The sequence below is a fragment of the Cyprinodon tularosa genome, unplaced genomic scaffold (assembly GCF_016077235.1).
Source record: "Cyprinodon tularosa strain WSP-4 unplaced genomic scaffold, ASM1607723v1 ctg304, whole genome shotgun sequence".
NCBI classification, from domain to species: Eukaryota; Metazoa; Chordata; class Actinopteri; order Cyprinodontiformes; family Cyprinodontidae; genus Cyprinodon; species Cyprinodon tularosa.
The window spans coordinates 1021380-1042937 of NW_024039013.1; the positions used below are offsets into that span (position 1 = coordinate 1021380).

A 21558-nucleotide genomic window follows, 5' to 3' on the forward strand; every position below is an offset into this window, starting at 1 on the left:
TAAGAGACAGTCTCTTACCCTGGAGGTTGATGGTTCAAGACCTGTCTTTCTCTTTTGAAAATTGCGATTAAACTTAATTATTTTGGCTGATGAGACTAATTTGCATTGTTTTGCCCGAGTAAAAATATAGATTGGGTAAATTAGGTTGGCTTAGCCAAAAGATTGGTTGAACATAACTTCCAACCTGACTAAAACCAAAAAACATGGAAAAACTATCATGTTTGAATAAAAATGACTAACACCTTTCATTTTGTTCATCATTGCCCAATTTGCACAAATACTTTTACTGTCTGCTTGAGTTTATTTCACTAAAATGGCAGAAAAACTGTGCACCTTAAATGATTGTTCTAAGAAATTTTACACTTAAAAAAAAAACTTACAAAAGATTTTATCATACACACCAACCATTAACAATTTCAAGGGAACTTAAAAGGGGAAAAAAAAGAAAAACAATTGCAAAAAAATTCACAGATTTTATTACAAACTGTAGTTCTGCTGTCCACCAGTATGGGGTGACCTGTTCACACGAAGCCTCATGAACTGTGGGGATCGTTGAAGCAATTTGGCCAAACGGTTCAATGCCTCATGAGGCTTCATCTCACCATCACTATAGAATAGGTTTGCTATTTTTGGAAATTACCATCATTCTAATATTTCTTTATTTTAGTTAAGTTTTCATCACTTTAAGTAGTAGTTTAAAATTTTCATACTTCTCTTAACTTTAACGTAAAGGGTTTAAAAAAGATCTTGTCAAAGTGGTATTGAATTTATGAAATCGTGCATACAGGCAATAAAAAACACAAAATATCATTTTCAAAATCAGTTTAAATTACAACTTTAACAGAGTCACATCAGTTTGCAAGGCTTATAAAAAAAATTATAAACACAAAAATAAACGGTATGTTTATAGCTATCATTTTACTATGTTTTAGTCACTTTAACAAATTTACAATACTGTATCAGATATCCTTTTTTCTTTCTATTTACATTTATTTTTTTTATTTTGGTCAGTAAAATTATTTTCTCCATTTCAGTTTTTGTTTTTTCATTAGATTTGTTTAACTATTATAACCCTAATCATTGTAAGTATGGATTTTCCTTTTTAGTGATGTGCAGCACTTTTGAATCTTTGAGTCAACATTTTTAGTCTAGATTCTTTAGATTATAATCTCCTGCAGAATTTTTAAACCACTGCGATCCAGACTGAGAGTTTTCTTTGGAGGAAAGGATTCTGTTTGCAACTCTTTTCTTAGTCTATACATGTAGAGAATAACAGTGTCTGCCGTACGTTAGACATGTGAAATCTTTTGGACAACCTTCATTTTTACCACGAGGTTCTTGACAGCCTTCCTGGTCAGTTTTTATTTCTGTCTTATTAGTTTGTGAAAAACTTTGCCCAGTTTCTCTCTTAAATTGTAGCTTTCTCTATGATATAACCTGAGATATTGATAAAGCTTTTGAATCTTTTAGTGCTTTTCTCCTGGCTGGTGCCTTCATTCCATGACATTTTGATCCTTTGGAAACTCTCTGGATGCTTTAGCTAAAGGCACATTTTTCAATGTAACAGAGCTCGGGAATAGAAAACAAAGAAAAACCTAGCAGAACAACCGAACCTTATTTCAGGTGGATTATATTAAAGATGAAGTCTGTAAGTTTTTAAAAATCACTTTTTTGTCATATTGGCTAAAACTGTCCCTATGCCCAGACAGCAGTACATGTGATTTGTGAAAAAAACTGCTTCAATTGGTCCCGCATACTGCCTGTATTTCAATCTGGAAAGAATATTTCGGGACGAGACAAAACAACCAATCACAGCCAGAGGAGCGTCTGATGGAGTGTCAATCACAGCTCACACACGCTGAATCCCGCCCCCTCCCTCTCACCACTGAACCTGCCGCTGCCGCCTGGCTGCTGCAGTCAGGAGGACGCGCATGGAAGTCATGGCGGAGCAACAGCCACCAGCGAAAGAGAAACTGTCCTTACTGCCCCTGCCGACAACTGCTTACACGGCAAACTTCCGTATAACCAGCATCTTATATCTAGCTGCTTGGAGGTGAGTGTTATCGCTCTTACCGGTTCACACTCCATGCCGCGTACGCTGCTTGGACGCTTCTGGTCGCATGCGGTAGCCGCGCAGGTGCTGTGAGAGGGGTGGAGCTTGGAGGTGGGGCATGAGTGAAGCAGAGAGGGTGGGGGAGTGGCGTGAAACCTGTTTTTCTTCAAATTTTCAGTCGAAGTCTGCTCTCTTCTCAATGTTACAGACTGCAGCTTTAATGGGAATTACTCAGATTTTAAGAAAAATGACTGATATAAATGAACAACTCACACACTATTGACACCATTCATAGAGCTGTGCTGATAGGACATTTTTCTTCCAGTCTGTGTGGTGACATAACCATATTTAGCATATCCCCCCCCCCCCTAAATTGGTTGAGTGAGAAAGTTAATATCTTACCTTAGTTAAATTTAATGTGACAAAAATGATTTGCATGTGCAATTGGGAAATTATGTTTATTTAAATTGCAATACATTGCGAATGAAATGATTGTCTGGACTGTCTTCTTCCTGTTAAACTGCCAATAACCGTTGACCTTATTTCAGTGTTTGGCCGTTGCCATTTCTTAAATTGTCACAATTTGGTTCAGTTCTATGCAATTTTAAAATGTGACTTTTATCACAAATCTAAAGAAGATGAAGGAGTGGTTGATTAAAAGCAAAACTAGTAACAAAAACAATTACCTGGTAAAGATTTTAACTATCGAAAGATCAATCTGATACTCGTGCCTTAATTCATCTTTCCCAACTTCTGACTAAACAAACAAACAGAAGAGTTTGTGTTTGGTAATGATAACATATTTAAACGTGACTGCATTTGAAACTGGATCACATCAAAGACATTTGAGGAAACACCACAAATGTCAGCTGTTGGCTTGCCTCTGGTGATGATTAATGCTGTTTCTTATGTTTCTGAAGTGGGAGAACAGAAATTGTATTTTTAATGGCCTCATAATGGAAAATCTTACAAGGATGATATGGGACCAAAGGCCAGCTACTTTGAATGCAGCGTGCACGTTCAAAAGATGGATTGAGGAGGAAGAGGTGTTCATTTGTGAAGGTCGATCCGAGTGAGAGACCCAATCCATTTGGGAATGAGGTGAATGCACAATTCCTCACCACTATCCCGCCCAGCCATTCTGCTGGATTTCACGGTGGCCGCCCTTCACACAGAGAGTACATTTCATACATGGAGCCATTGCCATGGATACCACACATAGACATCTGTTGGTGAATGTTGCACTTAACTTTTCTGCTCTGTGTCCATGTTAAGGGTGAGTGTGGACGCACTTAAACTAACAAAAGGAGAAAACATAATGCTGCAGAACAAATCGCCTGCCAACGCAAGAGGCTCAACTGCTGAAAATGCGTCCTCGACTTGTGTGGGTTTGAGTGATCCGGACCAGTTTGTTTAAACCTCCTGCTCTTACCTGATGGATGATCTCAGATACCGGCAGCTGTTCCACGTACGAGTAGATCTCTTCACGCAGCTCTCCATTCGCAGGGCTATAAGAGAACAGAACTGTCAGCAATTACGCAGCAAAGATAGTCAATTTATAACAAACGCATAAGATTAAAAGAAAAGAAGGTGTGAAAACAAAAAGGATTTCTGACAGTGGTCTGTGTGCAATCAAAAGAACTCCCCCACCCCACCCCTCTCACCAAACCCAAATCAACTTAATAATCCTTGTGCAATCAGAATACATCTACTACAGCAGCCATTTAGCCCTGGGAGCAACAATGAGAAATTATGAATCAAATCTGTAGAAAACAAAAGAAAAACATCTGTTTTGTAATTAAGCTACAAAACCCTTTCAGCAACATGCTGGATAACTTTTTAATGTGGCTTAAGACTGCTGAAAGAGTTCTAAGTCCTACTGAACCACCAAAGAGGTCCCAGAAAAAGGAATACTTAATCCAGCATTCAGGACGCTAGATACATTGGAGCCAACTTCACAGGTAATACAGGCTTTAGAGTTTATTTAAGAGGCTGTTATAAATCAAATTTACTGATAAAAATGACACGACTTGATTAAAATTGCTGCCATGCAGGTAAAACTTCCAATTGTATCAATTAGGCAACGCATTTTTTGTCCACTTAACAGAAGAGCAACCTGGACATCTGAAATTAAATCAAATTAAAATGTCCACCGATGTAGTGGGAAAATTATCCAGCAATAGAGATTATTATAATCTGTATTTTATAAAGGGTACTCACATACCACTACAAGTGAAAACAGGAGGTGTGCCCCAAGTGCTCAACATCTTAGCCAAAAATTAAAAGTGCTAATCCAGAGTCCTTTGTCAGAGGACTGTACAGTTACTGTGTGGAAAAGGGAAGACTTCTACAGGTATGGGTGGATCTGTGCCCTAGACTCTCCCCCACGTTAAGCATTTTACCTCCACCTAAAGGGCTGGAGTGAGAAAATCACTGTCTTAGTTTTGTTAAATGAAATGTACCCAAATTTGAGTGCCTCTGTGATTAAAGAAATGGGTTTTGATAAATTGCAATTATATTTGAAATGCAAATAATTGCCAAGCCCTACACCAGGGGCACGGCTCTTAACCCCTAGTTGCTTCTCAGTCCGTGTAGCGTTGCATAAATTTGTATGAGCCAATAAGTGCAAATAGGTGAAGGTAGACTAGTAGAAAGACTTTCAAGTGGTAAGCATGTATAAAAAAAAAATAAAAAAAAATCACTTAATAGTTTCAATTTCCATCCTCTGAATGCCAGAAAAGCAATCATCATAATGACTTAGACCTTTATAAACTCAATCAGCAGCCTCTTCATTAGCTACATACACTTCTTCAATTGCTTGTTCACAAACGGAACATTTGCCAGTCACAAGCATTACGGCATCGCTGTGAAGTCCAAACCAACTAAGCATGAGAATGGATAAGAAAGGTGGATTTTATCAACTAAACGTGGAATAGGAGTCTGGGCCCACTGGGCTGGCCTGAGCATGTCAGAGACAGATAAAATACTGTCATGTCCATGCACGACCGTTAATCCAGTGGAAACACAACTGGTAAAATTTGTGCAGAGGAATATGCAATAGAGCTGTCAAGAGGGTTGGGGGAATATACTGATAGTTAGACAAAAGGGTTTTTTACGCTTGGCAAAGGATGATCAGTCACATATTTTATTAAGTAGCGACAGCAGGAAGAGCCATACTGCTGAGAGCGAACCATTAGAGTGGAGAGTGAAGCGCAGGCTTGAAGCTCTGTGCGCGCAAAGACACATTAATACCCAATCACAGATGGAAGATCAGAGCAAAGTTTGTTAGAGTTGAGCACGCAGAACTGGACCATTCCGGGAGCTGTTGCCATGATCCATCTGTGCTCCTGCAGCATGTGCAACGCTGAGCTGCAGGTGGGCGGCAAGATCAAACAGGACACAGAAGCACGGCTGATATTGCTTTGCTGGTTACAGCACAATGATGCATTTTAAACGTCTGACCGACAATCTGACTAGTTATGTTTTCGTCATCCAAAGCTCCTCAGTTTTCGTTATCGTCATGGAAAAAAAAGGAGCGTCAACGAAATGATTTCATCATAGTCATCGTTGACAAAAACAACACTGCTTTAAGGAACCTTTGGCTTCCCGATTATTAATCGATTAATCAAAAAATAATAGAGAGATTAATGGATTTCCAAAATAATCATTAGTTGCAACCCTAAACTGAACTATAAAATAGAATAGAAGTCCCAGTTATTGTCCCACGGCGGGGAAATTCAAGTGAGAGAAGCAGATGAAAACATACAGGTACACTAAAGAATGAATTGTATGAGAAGAACACAATTCAGTAAGTTTTAATTCACAGAGAGAGAAACATGAGAGCAAATTGTATTCATAAAAAATGCATATTTAGATTAAATGGTTAAGTTAAAAAAAAAAGAGAAAAAAAACAGAAGGTTATTTGTCAAATGCACATTTTAAACCATGAAGCAGATGGACGGAAGACCACACCAGATGTCACTGCTGATGGCTAAGAACAGGACACTGAGGCTACAATTAACAGCGTCACCAAAGTTGGACAATAACAGATGGAAAACATGTGGATGAGTCTTCCCTTTAGCTGCTACATTCAGATTAAATAATAAAAACATTTAATTTAAATGAAAGCATGAATCCATTCTGCTATACTTAACAAATCAGGATGATTTGATATAATGTTTATTGGAACATTTTGGGGCCCATGATACTTACAGAGCAGTTAAAGACTTTTTTTTTTACACAAATATTACTGCTGACCATGTCTCCTCTATATAACTACAACGTTCCAGCGTTAAGGTTGCTACCTCTAGCAGGAAAAGCTCAAAGTCACAAAGGTCAGGTAGTTTCCTGTACTCTAAAGCTTGATATATGCTTGACGTGCGGACACTACTGTACTGCTGCTTTTATACTTTGTGCAGCTTTTCTACACGTCATTAATATTCAGGGGCCATTTTTTATCAAATTTCTTAAAATTAGTTCCAAGACAACTCTTAAGATTGGACTTATTAGCAAAAAGATAATAAGACAAGTTAAAAGCTGGACTTCAAAGTTATTTATCAAGTGTCTCACTCACAATTCTAGCAAAGTGTAGGATGATAAAACAAAACCTACGCTACTACAAAGCAAAGCCCTTCTTAACGAGTGTGTGCAGCCTCTCTAACCAGAACAGAATTTTTTTAATTATATATATTATGGGAACTACATTTTAAAGCAGAGAAAAATAAAGCAACAAAAGGCTATTGGGTAGTTTATAGGCAGTGAGAGGTGATTCTAAGAGATCTGTGAAGTTGGCAAAATTTTTATTTTAAATTTTTTTACTATATCCCTTTTGTGTCCACCTGAATTTTTTTTTTTTCCTTTTTCTCAAGGAGAGTGATAAACTGCTCTTTCTGGCCCTCATTGTTCTTGCAAGGCTTAAAGAGCTTCACTATTTTATCCGTTTTCTGTCCTTGTGAACTTCTGGGTAAGTCTGTTTTTTAAAAATGTTTCATTGTTTATGCACAGGTCTGCTTCACCTGCTTTAAATGTGCTGTGCGACTGCAAACCTGACTGTGTTTGGCTGATTACATATTGAAAATACATTTATTTTTATCTATGTATTTTTAATAACTTTTCATAAGCTGTCCCCATCAAAAGTGGGAAATTGTTTCCATTTGTGTGACACAGTGGTGACAAAAAATCTGCACAGATCAGCTCAACCTTTGAGTCCGAGCATCGCTATACACAGTCACTGGGATATGGGGGAAAGAAAACGGATCGGAGAATAAAAAGTCGGACTGAACCGGTGTGCCCGGGGATTAAGACTTGAAAAAGTTGATAAACAGCTTTTATTCTTAAGTTTGAGAGTACGAGTGAATTTTCCTAAATTCTAAGCATTTAGGGGAAAAAAACAACATAGATAATAATAAAGATAATGATAGATATGACCCCTGGTCAGATCCAAGGGGAGAGTACAGCACAAACCGTAAGCTTATGGATTCTCACTGAATGAGGAAGTAAAAAAAAAAAACGTGCACATTTTCCTACACTCAAAAAACAAACAAAAAAAAAAACTCAGATCTTATTACGTTTTAGGGCTGTTTAGCTCATAAACATGGATTTCAAAAGTTTCCATAGCTGCCATCCAACATAGTACATTTGGGGTGTGAAGGAACCGGGGATTCATCTAATTGCTGTGCAACAAATTAACCAAAACAAGGGTGCTATCCTTTAATATGAATCAAAATCTATGAGTTTAACAAGTTAGAAATTATTTTTAAAGAAAGTCATGAAGAATTAAGGCCATTGTTAATGCAACAGGGGGTCCAACCCACCTAGCATTGAGTGAACCGATTACAGTGAGGGAGGATCTACAGGTGCTGGTCATAAAATTAGAATATCATGAAAAAGTAGATTGATTTCAGTAATTCCATTTAAAAAGTGAAACTTGTATATTATATTCATACATTACATACAAACTCATATATTTCAGATGTTTATTTTGTTTAATTTTGATGATTACAAATGACAACAAATGAAAATCTCAAATTCATCATATCAGAAAATTAGAATATTGTGAAAAGGTTCAAAATTGATGGCCCCTGGTGCCACACTCTAATAAGCTAATTAACTCAAACCACCTGCAAAAGCCTTTAAATGGTCTTTCAGTCTAGTTCTATAGGCTACACAATCATGGGGAAGACTGCTGACTTGACAGTTGTCCAAAAGACGACCATCGACACCTTGCACAAGGAGGGCAAGACACAAAAGGTCATCGCTAAAGAGGCTGGCTGTTCACAGAGCTCAGTGTCCAAGCACATTAATAGAGAGGCGAAGGGAAGGAAAAGATGTGGTCGAAAAAAGTGTACAAGCAAGAGAGATAACCGCACCCTGGAGAGGATTGTGAAACAAAACCCATTCAAAAATGTGGGGGAGATTCACAAAGAGTGGACTGCAGCTGGAGTGAGTGCTTCAAGAACCACCACACACAGACGTATGAAAGACATGGGTTTCTGCTGTCGCATTCCTTGTGTCAAGCCACTCTTGAACCACAGACAGCGTCAGAAGCGTCTTGCCTGGGCTAAAGAGAAACAGGACTGGACTGCTGGTGAGTGGTCCAAAGTCATGTTCTCTGATGAAAGTAAATTTTGCATTTCCTTTGGAAATCAAGGTCCCAGAGTCTGGAGGAAAAGAAGAGAGGCACTTCATCCACGTTGCTTGAAGTCCAGTGTAAAGTTTCCACAGTCAGTGATGGTTTGGGGTGCCATGTCATCTGCTGGTGTTGGTCCATTGTGTTTTCTGAGGTCCAGGGTCAACGCAGCCACATACCAGGAAGTTTTAGAGCACTTCATGCTTCCTGCAGCTGACCAACTTTTTGGAGATGCAGATTTCATTTTCCAACAGGACTTGGCACCTGCACACAGTGCCAAAGCTACCAGTACCTGGTTGAAGGACCATGGTATCCCTGTTCTTAATTGGCCAGCAAACTCTCCTGACCTTAACCCCATAGAAAATCTATGGGGTATTGTGAAGAAGAAGATGCAATACACCAGACCCAACAATTCAGAAGAGCTAAAAGCCACTATTAGAGCAACCTGGGCTATCATAACACCTGAGCAGTGCCACAGACTGATCGACTCCATGCCACGCCGCATTGCTGCAGTAATACAGGCCAAAGGAGGCCCAACTAAATACTGAGTGCAGTACATGCTCATACTTTTCATGTTCATACTTTTCAGTTGGCCAACATTTCTATAAATCCTTTGTTTTTATTGGTCTTCTGTAATATTCAAATTTTCTGATATGATGAATTTGAGATTTTCATTTGTTGTCATTTGTAATCATCAAAATTAAACAAAATAAACATCTGAAATATATGAGTTTGTATGTAATGTATGAATATAATATACAAGTTTCACTTTTTAAATGGAATTACTGAAATCAATCTACTTTTTCATGATATTCTAATTTTATGACCAGCACCTGTATTTATGAAATAAAGGAAGTCTTTAAAAGATGCTTAATGAGTACAAGACAAAATTAAGATTTCATTTTTCAGCTCCAACAATGACTCATTACCTATTCAAGCACCTATTACAGTGTCATTTATTTATATATCAGCAGTAGAATTTAGGACAAAAGGTGTGTGGGACACAAAAGACAGAAACCGACTAATTTCAGGCTGCTTTAGTGGACTCAACAGCTAGTTTTCTGTCCTTGTGAGAGACCCCTTGTCTTGTTTAAGGACCAAATCTAAACGTTTTACTTTGAACAAAGATTATAGCTTAGTGACTTATGATATCCTATTCTATTTCTTTATTTTTATGAGTCACAATAGGCTAAGGTTGCTGTAGGATATACTGGCTATTTTTCCTCACTCTGCAATTTCTCTACTCAACCGCCGTTTATACATCATTTATAGTTATAGCTGCCATTAACCATGTGTAATCTCTAGGCTTTTTACTTCCTCACAGAAACTACACCTGTCCCGCTGGTTCTGCATTTAGCATTGTGTCTTTTCCTGGACACGGCCATTAATAAAGCTATTGCTGCATTATATTTCTGCAATTTTCATCTTTCTTTCACACTATTTCTGTGTGTAATTCTCTCTGCTTCAACATAGATGAAAATATACCATACTATAAGCCCTTTAATTCAATCCATATTGATAATTATTCTTTTTTTGTATCCATTTAAGATAAAGAACAGATGGGGGAAATAAGATATTTAAATTGCAATCATCTTTAAACATAACCTTTAACCTTTACAAAAGAGGTCAGCCTTACCATCAACTAGAGTTGCAGTGATCCATTATTTACCAATCCAATTAAATACGATACATAGGCTGCATGTGTTGGCAGATTTATGATAGTGATCCGATGCTACTGCTAAATGAATTAACCGTATGGTTTGTCATGTGAGTAAAGGCATCATGTTTGAGACAAAAATTAACAAAGATATATTGCTATGTTCCAATTAGGGCAGAATTAATACAATTTAGTTATCTAGAGAGCTGTAACTGTGTAAAAATTGGAAACAACTGGACAACAACGCTGGATCAGTGTTATTCATCTAATATCCGATCCAGCCAATTACTAAATATCAGAGCCAGCATCTTATCTGAGTATTGGAGGCCAAAACCTTTCCTTTGCCTATATCCTCCAGAATGCTAAAAGTTCTGGATAGGAGTCAGACAAATTAGCTCATTTATCTATTGATCAGGTGCCCATCAAAAGTTATATACCACAGAGATTCTTGATTCCAACACATCTTTCAATGAAAACTTTTTTAATGTGCTTTGTACAAGAATTATTACAGTAAGAGGGAACAATGATGATTTCCCAAGAGTCACACTTTTACATGGAAAGCCTAATGGTCCAGGATAATTTCTATTGAGCTATGCAGGCAATATAAAAGAGAAGCAGTTCATAAAAACAGCTGAAACTCACTTTTCTTCACATAAATCTGCTTTAACTGTGATAGTTTAACTGCACTGCATTCATATAGCTGTCAAAATGTTATTCTGGGGCCTCCATCAGCCTTGAGTTATTATACACATCTAAAAAATATAATTTGACCAAAGAAATGAGTGATGCTATACATGAGGAGGTTGAAGGGGAATTTAAAGACAAACAAAAAGTCAGTTTGGACATATAAGGTCATTACTGAGGGTAAAGAAGTCTTGGATTACTGATTTGGCTTAAGGAGTTCAACAGATTACAGCAGATCTTTGCAACTCTTTAGTCTCTCCAACGACTGTTATGGCTGTCAAAGGTCTGCTGACATGCCTACATCTATCAGTTGTAGCTTTGGCTTAGCAAAACTATATGTTTTCATTTTTCATCTTTGTGTTTTTACTTCCTTTTGGCTCAAGATTCAAATGGTGTCATATTTCTGGGGAAAAAGCTTTTTAAAAACAAAGGATTTTTGTTTTGGGTTGTTTAGGAGAAATGTGCCTAGCTCACCTCCTGACATTTAATCTGCCCCACTCCTCTCAAATATCAGGATATTTGAGGAAAGTAAGAGCGCTCACTTCACCCTTTGTTACCAAGATGCAGCCAAAAAAATATTTGCACTGAGGGTCCATTTCACAGAAAAGCATTTCTGTTCATAACAAATGGCAGGCACACCATTTTTTTTAGAGGGGTGTGGCAGCTTTTGGTTTTTTCAGAGCAAGAAAACTTTTTATAGTTTCTTATCTGATGTGTAAAATCTGTAAAGAAATGTGTAAATACATTTGAGATTTCTCATGAAAAAATTGGTTGGTCAAAAGAGCAGAAGACAAAATTATGAATAAATATTGTTAATAATAAAAGTAATATCATATTCAGTAAATTAAAATATGTGTCCGGATGACCCTCGTTTCATTAAATTAAAAGTACCTTTGAAAACAACAACCCTTTAACAGGTATTAGATTAAGATTTTATGAAGCCTGCATCTTTGTATTGAAAAATGTTTATTGTTCAGATGGGATATTATATCAGATGTCCTGTTTTCATTATTACAGTTTTCATTCAGTAAGCATCAAGCATTATGATGATAAGAATAAGGACTGTCAGGGTGCATTTAGTCTATATCATGTGCTAAAGTCAACTTTTTATTATACAAAACAGAATCAGCTGGATTAAAGAACCAATGTATCAGCAGGATCTTTTTCCATAAATTGTTGTAGTGGTGATATTTATGAGCGAAATCACAGGACGTCTCTAAAGGTTTACATAAACTAAGCCTGAAAAGTCGATCAGACAGGTACAGCTGATCCAGAAGGCAGCTGCCCGCATCCTCACCAAAACTAAGAAAATAGAGCACATCACCCCAGTTCCACCATCCTTGCACAAGTTTCACATATCTGAGAGAATAGACTTTAAAATACCTCTGTTAGTCTATTGATCAGTGGCTGATTTTGCACCAAAATACATTAAAGACTTGACAGTTTATCAAACAGGCAAACTTTTCACGTCATCTAGCTTTAATATGATCTTAATAAACAGAACCAGAACCATACATGAAAAAGCAGTTTTTGGTTATGTTCCACCAATCTGAAATTAACTCCCAGAAAAATGTGCTTCAACGCTAAATTGGTTTAAATCACAGACTGTGCAATATAAACATTAGTTTAGGTTTGTAGTTCAATTTTCATTTGTTTTAATCAACCATTTTATTATTCAATTTTTATACTCATTTTAAATATTCATTTTTACTCTCTTGAATTATGCATTTTCATTCATTTTAAGTATCTGCATGCAAATGCAGTGTACCTTTCTGCGTCCTTTGTTTTCTCAGGTACAGCACTGTGAATTGTCTTTCTACTAAAATATGCCACAGAAATAGACTGGCCTTTTTTATTTTGTGGAGTTATTATATAAATCAATGAGTTTAAAATTAAGCTAAAAAAATAATTCAATTATTTGAAGAACTAAAACTTCAAAGTTATTTTAGCTGCATTGAATATTCAAATACTACAATGCAAGGTTGAGATTTTTCCACAGTACCACTGTTTCCTTTGAAAGCCTCTTTGCTACATCTCTTTCTCAAACTGAGCCAGGCGCAGCAGTCCCAGCTAAATGTCACAGTAGAGTGGAGGTTCAAATGACTGACTGTCTTTCATTGAAAGTTCAAGCCGGCCGGCTTCTGACAAAGTGGGCCAATAGCTCCTTTGAGCTGCCTTGACTTTCCTCCAGCCACTCACAGGGTGAAGTAACCTATTTGTCTCTTCTTTTTGTGTCTTTCCTTAATCCAGAGATATTATTCCACAACAACTTTCTCTCAGCATTTTGCCCTCTCCTTTTATTTACTCCCCTTTGATGCCCCCCCCCCCCCCCCTTATGTCTGTTCAGTCTCTGACAGACAGAAAATGGGATGAGCCAGCAAGCAAGACAGGGATCCCCGGCTGAGCCCTCTATGAGCTCAAAGAGCTTTCTGCCTTTAAAAATATTGCAGGCGCTTTGCCAATCCCCTTTTAACTTGGCTACAAGATATGAGGTCTAATTCAGGGAAGTCTATTGTTCACTTTATTCTGCATGAAGATATTTCTGGGAAGGATTTCTCCATCCTTGTAAATGATCCTAATAGATGTGGCTGCCTCCAGCTTTGCTACTGCTGCCGACTCCAGCTGCCATCTTTAGGCCTAACTAATTTCTTTGTACCATCTGCCCCACTAAAAGCCTAAGCGGTGTTTGTACACTCACTATAAAGCTGCAGGTCGCAAACCATATTAGCACTACATTATGATTCAATGGAGACGGAATTTAGGCGTTACTGGATACCTGTAATTATTCTGGGCACTCTGAAACCAGTAGGAAAATGTGTTGCAATAAAATATCTCCTGTAGCTTGAAGCAAATAGCTGTGAAGAGGATGTTCAAATGGACATAGGCTTAATACCACTAAGTGTCATTCAGTTAATGGAAGACCCATTTGAGTAACAGGATCCAGAAATGTGCCTCAGCTAGAAAATGAGAGATGTGCACTCTTTTCTTGTCTGTGTGGCTGAACAGGTTTACAAAAGTAGACTGAAGCAGCACTACATTTATTAAAAACCTGGCTGTGTCAGCTATATGTAATCCTCTCTATGTGGGGCTCTCTTTAACCCATTTCCTAGTCATTCAAATAATGTGAATTTTAAAAAGCAAAAGCATCTGGTCAGGGGTCAGAAAAATCAGAAAGCAAGAAAAATCAGCAATTTCTTGGTGATTACTTCAACAGATCATCCTGATTTGTTGGAAAAGGTCTTAAAGCAGCTTCTGTCAGTATTGCTGATTAATTCTGAAAAAATAAAAAAGGGAAATATTCTGGTTTTTGTGATTGCTTTAGCTAATCCTGTTAATTGTCAATAGAAGATCAGAGAAACTTTATAGACACCATTTCCGATATTACTTTAGCAAAACATGGAAAAAATGGCTAAAGATTTGCACTTTTAAAAAGTAATAAAACAGAAATTAAGAAAAACACTAAAAAGTTGTACCCGCATTAAAAAAAATACAAATTAAAATATATAAAGTGCACTAAACACAAATCTTTAAGAGTGTAAATTAATAGATGTATGTTTTTCAATTTGTTCTTTTGAGTCGGATGGTAAAGACACTCTCCCATACATTTGGAAAATGCAAGATCTGTACTGTTTACTGAAGTACCTGAAAACAATGTGTAGAGGATTTGTTTTTGGGGAATTTGGGTGTAATGGGACAGGTATGAGCATGCAGACACCAATCGGAATCTATCCATCTCCTACTAGAGACGCTGCCCCTTTCATCTTACAGTGCCGATCCTAAGATGACGCAAATCTATGTTACACAGCTAAATAGACCCCAAGAAAACATCTAGGGATAAATGGTCCATCCTCATATGGTCGGAACGAACGTTAAGTTGGAGGGAAAGAAGGGGCGTGTTCAATAACAATGACACAAATACCACATCACAAGCAATTAAAGTGCTCCAAAACAAATCACCACAGAGACTTTAACAAGGACAAGGAACTCATCCAATTTCCCATAACTTAAGTTACAGCATAATGGGGGTGTAATTTGGCAAGAATTTGCTAACAAATAAATGCACACAGGTACCACAATAATTCAGACATATCCTGATAAAGTGAAAGAATTATATATGGAGATTTTTATAATATACCTATAGCTCTGGGAAGACTCACAATATTTTACTGCCCATCTGCTGAGGGTGCAATGTGCAGAGTAGCTGAATTGTTGGTGGTGAGCTGCTAACTAGTGTCAAGTGGTTTAAGGGTTGTGTGTATATAGATATTTTTTTACATTTAGTCCATGTTTTGAATGAGTACCAATATCACCCAAAAGAAATATCACATCTTTTGAAAATCGATTGTTTTCTTAAGCGCCTAGAATGCCAATGTAGGTGGCCCACTTGGTGCCTGGCTGCTCAGCCAGTTTAATCCTCTCATTGATGCCGCGCTTACATAAACCATTGCACACTCTTGTGTGTCCCGTTTCCAGGACTCAACAATAATTGTGCATAATATATACAGTGATGCACTGTAGTCAATATCAACTGACTCCTGATCAAAGTATCATATCCCCTAAGAATCCAGTCACTTTTCAGTCATGTTTGGAAAAAGGAAATCTGCATGGCCCTGATAGCATATGTGCCTTTTCTACTGAAGACCTTTGCTGCAGAGCGCACCCTAGTGTGGTGCCCTATGTTTCAAAGGTCTGCTTATTCCCCATCTGGTTCATGCCCTTTGGAAAAAAATATATAAAAACTGCCATTATTCCCATTCCAAAGAAACCCTGTCCTACAGAAAATGATGAGGATACCATTTGCGTCTTATAACTCTCACCGGATCTCAGTATAAAGGCCTGTGCACCATTAATTGAAGTGTGTCAGAGTCCAATTCCAAGGCCATAAATACACAAAACATTTAATAGAATTAAAGAATATCCTTATAAAAAATTAGGCTTTTGTATTTAGCCAGAAGGCTCATTAAGGGCTGATGGTCACTTCAACTTTTTTCCAGTTTTTGTCATTTAATGACTAATTCAGCCACTCACGTGCTATGCACTTATTTGATCTGTTTATAGCCTGGTATAAGACAATAGGTTTCTGTGAATTCAATATAATTTATCCACCATCAGGAAGTGGCTGAGTCATAATTAATTGAACTTGGTCAGAATTTCTCAGAATGCTAAGAGTTATAGTGGCTTTAGCAAGAAAGTCATGTTTGTAGGAAATTAAAGTGGAAGTGTTTGTGTGGGGCTGATTTGACCTTTCTTGTTAATGGAAATGGTCTCAGCTATATTATTGGTGAAGGATAAAAAATGCATGGAAAGTGACAGAAACATGACTGTTGAAATGTAACTTCATGTATACACAGAAGGGACTGTGATGCAATAAGAACACCCTTATATAGAACACCTAATGCAGTGGTCGAAACTGTACTCGTTCACCTCTCTGAAAAGAATAACAGCAAAATATCCAGATAGTTTAGCTAAATGACACAATATGACAAAAACAAACAAATCATAAACCCTTTGATTTCTATATTTTTCCATTTTACTTTTTTATTAAGTCACTTGGATCAAACTGTCCTCTTTTCCTTGTACCAAAAAAATGTCAAGTTGTGATTATAAACAGAGGAAGTCTCCCTGTTAATGACATAACATGTTTTAGAGAATGAAACCTAAGACGAGCATTCATTCCACGGTGCTGATTTAGACTCAGGAATAGCCAAAGCGAGTGGCAAGAGGAGAGATATCGACAAAGCGGAGATAGTTTGGACTTTGGCATAATGGGGAAAGTGAATATATTGGACAACGCATGATGAAATGACCCTGGGTAAGAAGGAAAAGAGAATGACAACAAAGCCTCAGGGAAGCAGTAAAGAAGTTTAAAGAGGGTTGTTGTGACAGAGGAAGACAGGAAAGATTGAGACAGAGGCAGACGGTCCCCTGTTCTGCACATATATTTGAAATGTCCAGGTTAATTTACCTTCAAGTTGGAGACTCAATTGTTTTGATGATCTTTCTCTAATCAAATTGAATATTTTGAGTTCCCATAAAATCATAACAAAGAGAAATTACAGGGAAAATTTGCTTCAATTTTTTTAATAGCTTGGCTTATTTAAAGGCCAAAAAGTAAGGTTTGCTATAATTTGGGCTATTCAGTAATTACTTAAATAGTTAAGGCAGTGTAATTAATTTAATTTTCGATTAAAAGAAAAATAAGGACAGGAATTCTCACCCTGGCACAGAAAAGGATTTTTTAGCTTTCAGTGTCAGTAGCTTCTAATGACAGTGGCTCCGCTCCGTTCCGTTTTTAGGGAAGAGGGAAAAAAAGCACCATTCTAGAACAGAATTTTTTAGTCTGTTTGGGGCGAAGGGTTGGGTCAGGAAAGGTCTGCAAATCTACAGTGAAATGCAATGTTCTAAAATGTACAGATGAAACCTGTATAGAAAGAAAGTGTATCAGCTCTGCTCATTTGCAAGGCTCCCTCCTCTTTCCCCATTTAGAGGGCAGCTTTAATTCAACCAAATTAATGAGGTGAACAGCATGTGATGTTTTTCATTCCACTGAAAGGCGGAAATAAATAAAATAAAGGACGCATCTCGTAGCTACTCTCAGACAGACATGGGTACTCTAAGTCCTATAACAAGTATCATCAATTGCAAGTATATCAATTAAAAATGAATATATTTTTTCAATAAATCACATTTTCTAAACGAGAAGAATGGTCTGGCATAGATGTGAACCAATTTTGATTTATTACTACAAATGAATTCATTCAGGCTTCTGATGTTGGAGCGACCCCTCTAGAGTCCTGATTTGAATCTGATTGAGGTCAGAAGACCTTTCCATTAGGCTAATCTTTTGCTACCTCCATATATTCTCTAACACTCATATTCCATATATTGAAAACACAAAATCAGGTAGGAAATAAAAAAAAAAAAACAAAAAAAAAAAAAACTTACTTTTAACAAATAAACAACACAAAGATAAATTGTTTAGCAAACTTTTGAGATAAGCCTATTAAATATGCTGCTGAATAAAGTCTGTTGGGGATGTAATGCTGGGCTTGACTGTACTTTCATCTGCAGATTTGGCTTCCACTTGTAATTTTTCAGATGAGTGCTAGGCTACCATTTACATACCCAATAGGTTGACAGACCACTCAGCAGTAATTGTTTTATTTATTGAAGCACCTGCATAAAAAAAAATAAAAAGCTTGATTACCAGCTGCTGGACAACAACAAATAAATTCAAAACCTGTTTGTGCCAGCAGAACACCAACAGTTTCGCATCTTTCAAAAAACAAATCCTTTTACAGACACTGCAAACATGGAGCAGATGCCATCCAGATGCTTTAAACAGCAAAGAGTCACCTGAATGAAAACATGAAAAGTAACAGTTCTTGGAAACAGAGAGGGGGCAGACCCTACTGGTCTTCGCGTGCTGCTGGAAACTTCGCTCTGTAGAGCATCAAATGATTTAGAGGGTTGCTGAAATCTTGCATCAGGAATGAAATAAGCGTGTCTCTGTTTGACTGAATGAGACCAGCTGCCAGCTTGGTAACAAGCTGCACCATGAGTGTTTGCTGTAGAAGACCTAATGCATCAGGCTTAATCAATAATAAAGTAATGGGGGGGGGGGGGGGGGGGGGGGTCATGCAATGGCTAACCTGCCTGGGGCCAAAACAGTCATTGACTAAAAATTACATTGCAATTTGCCTTTAATTAGTGGCTCTGCAAATTATAATCCTTAATACCCTGTGGTGGTCTAATTAAACGTTTAAAGTTTGTTATTAAAGCATTTATTTTAGAAATTATAAAGACTTCTCTCCAAACTAATTGGTACAAATATATGCCTTATATATGCCTGCATCCATCATTCTATGCAGTAATATATCAGTGAATGAATTATTGGAACTCTTTCCCTGTGCTAAATGTAAAACAGGTGTTCTTTAGAGGAGAAAAGAAAAAGGTTTTCACTCTGGAAAGCTCTCTACAGCCATCTAGTGGCCTAAACTGCTTATCACAGCTTCTACACTGGATCAAAAAGTTAGGCAGATTCACCACTAGAGGGCACATAATCCCATCACTCATAGCCACTTTAAGAGGACTGAAAAAAACAACTGGAGAAAGACAAGGTAAGGTTTCCCATCATAAGCTTTATTCTGGTCAGAGTGCTTTTACGGATTAAAAAAGGCTGATCTAAATGCATTATTACCCAAGAACCTCCAATCATTGGTTAGTGAAATCAAGAGTCGTATTAAACATCCAGCAGTCATACTTGACCCCTTTGAAAAGTTTATCCTTCTGGAAAGAGGCCACTCAACGCATCATTAGTGGAGAAATCAATACAGACACAAAGCCGGTCCTGAATTGAAATCAAAGACTTGTTAAGTGTGGAGAGAAACATTAAATGAATTTGGCCCCAGGCAATTCAATTAAAACACTAACAGGATGGCCTAAATGGGGCTTTTATCCAAGTTGTCCCCAATTCCAGAAGCTCGGAAAAGTTAAGAGTGATTTTCATACAAGTTAGTGTTTTTATTAGAACTATCACCCTGCAATCTAAATTAGGCGGTCAGAAGTTAATTAAAAGTATACTTTAATCTTTTTTCTTCCAGGGTAGTGGAAAGAGTATAGAATGAATAAAATGAATTCAAAATTTAAATTCAATTAGCAGAACAAATATGGATTATTGTGGATCTCTTTAATCAACAGAATCAAAAACACATGTAGTCCTAAATGTAGGAAAACATCAACATAAAACTTTGAAATAAAAACTGAGTTTTTTTAGATTTATATTTAATCTGAAAAAGCCAAGCTCTTATAAAATCTTGTATGGGATTATTTGCTGCAGCTGGTGTTTTCCCACTGACAGCAGAGATAGGATGAGCTCGTAACATTCATTTTACTGACCAAAGCTCAGAACGACGAACAAATGTGTCATGTTATGAATTTACCCAAAATGAGCTGCTGATGATTTAGGAATCTGGGGCTGTCCTCAGATCAGATTTACCTCATGATTTACATCAACCAGCCGAATCGGATGAAGACAATTTTGAGAACAGTGCAAACGATACTTCACAGTATTTAAAAATGAATGAATGAATCTCATCAGCCGGCTAACTGATTACAATTCAAAACTCTGTGCTTTTGGGAATATATCCCCCTTCTAGGCATTGCTTAGATTATTGCTGAGAGCCACGACATACTGGTGCTGCAAATCTATGGCTTATTTTTTCTACCACCAACCTCAGGAAGCAATTACCGGTCTAAGCACAAAGAAAGACCGGTGTGCGGTGTATAAACTCCTAAACCAGCTAGTTCAAAACATGTGTGGCGTGTGCTGACGAATGCTGCTCTGTCACCCCTGCCTCACTCCATCACTACATGCACTTGGCCTGATGCCACTCTAGATCCAGTATTTTTGATTTACTGGTTGTGATTGGTTGTTTTCATCCATGCAGTTATTGCAGGGATTGCTTTGACTGGATGAAAAAGGCCTGTCTTTGGCTAGTTGGTGTGGTTTATTGGCATAAGTTAAACAAGCGTGCAGACATGAAGCCGAACAAGAAGTAGTGGAGCAGGAGCACAGTTTTATCAGAGTTATCAGAGAATTTTGAGTAAGCAGTATAGTGGTCAGTGCTCAGGATGGAGGCACAATTTAAATTTTTTTTTTAATTATGCATAAAAACCAAGTTGCATGATCTAAAACCAGATGGTCCTTCATCAATGTTTCTAATGTAGAAAGAGAAGGTTATCAAATTGCAGCATATATAGGTTAGAACTATTATTTTTTTAATTCCATGCTGATTGTCCTTATTTCCCAGAAAGAGTGAAAGAAAAGGTAAAAAAATTAAAAACTGTAAAAATCATCAGTATAATATAAGTGAATAAAATCAGCTTACCTCTCCTCAACTTGCTTAATAGGGTCTGTTAAGTTTACGGCTTCAGTGGTGATCTCAACCTTGCGGACGCTACCGAAAAAGTCTGTGATGAGGACGCTTCCCGGATCCCTCTGGAACAAGTCAGTGCGATGACCCGGAGTGGACACGCACTGACTTGAGGGGCAAACTTTAAACTAAGGAGGAAAAAAAAAACACAATAATAAAAATTTACAGACATTAATCTTTGCCATTAGAATAAAACTGCTTATTGCTTTTACTCCTTTTATCTTTATGCAATATTACAATTTCTTTGTTGTCATTCAGCATTCAGGTATGACAAAAAGCAACATCAGAGGAGATCTGCAAAGCAGTTCACTATATTTATGACAATGTATGGGGCAATTCTGTTTAAAAAATAATTTGATTTTTCAGTAAATTATTTGCCAATACTTTGGTGCTTGTGTTGTGTATGAAAAAGAAAGAAAAAAAACAACATCCTGGAGGTTTTTTTCCCCCTCCGTAAGTGAATTGAGCAATTTATCCGTCTATTTGAAAGGTGACATAAAATCATTACCCTGACCTGAACATTACCTCTGTTAGTCAAACAGGACTTGAAAATCCATCACTAAAGCCTTACAGTGAATGCGAAAGCCGGTTCTTTCAAAAA

General features: G+C 37.3%; 1 protein-coding gene across 1 annotated transcript in view; it reads right to left on the minus strand.

Annotated features, from left to right (window-relative positions):
• The window catches only part of pigk (phosphatidylinositol glycan anchor biosynthesis, class K), a 54987-nt gene that overhangs the window by 16992 nt on the left and 16437 nt on the right, over positions 1-21558 (minus strand). The window contains exons 9-10 of the mRNA XM_038291944.1: positions 20913-21085; positions 3486-3561 (exon numbers count right to left, since the gene is read on the minus strand). Coding sequence (XP_038147872.1) covers positions 3486-3561; positions 20913-21085 — 249 coding nt within the window. The remainder of the gene's footprint in view (positions 1-3485; positions 3562-20912; positions 21086-21558) is intronic.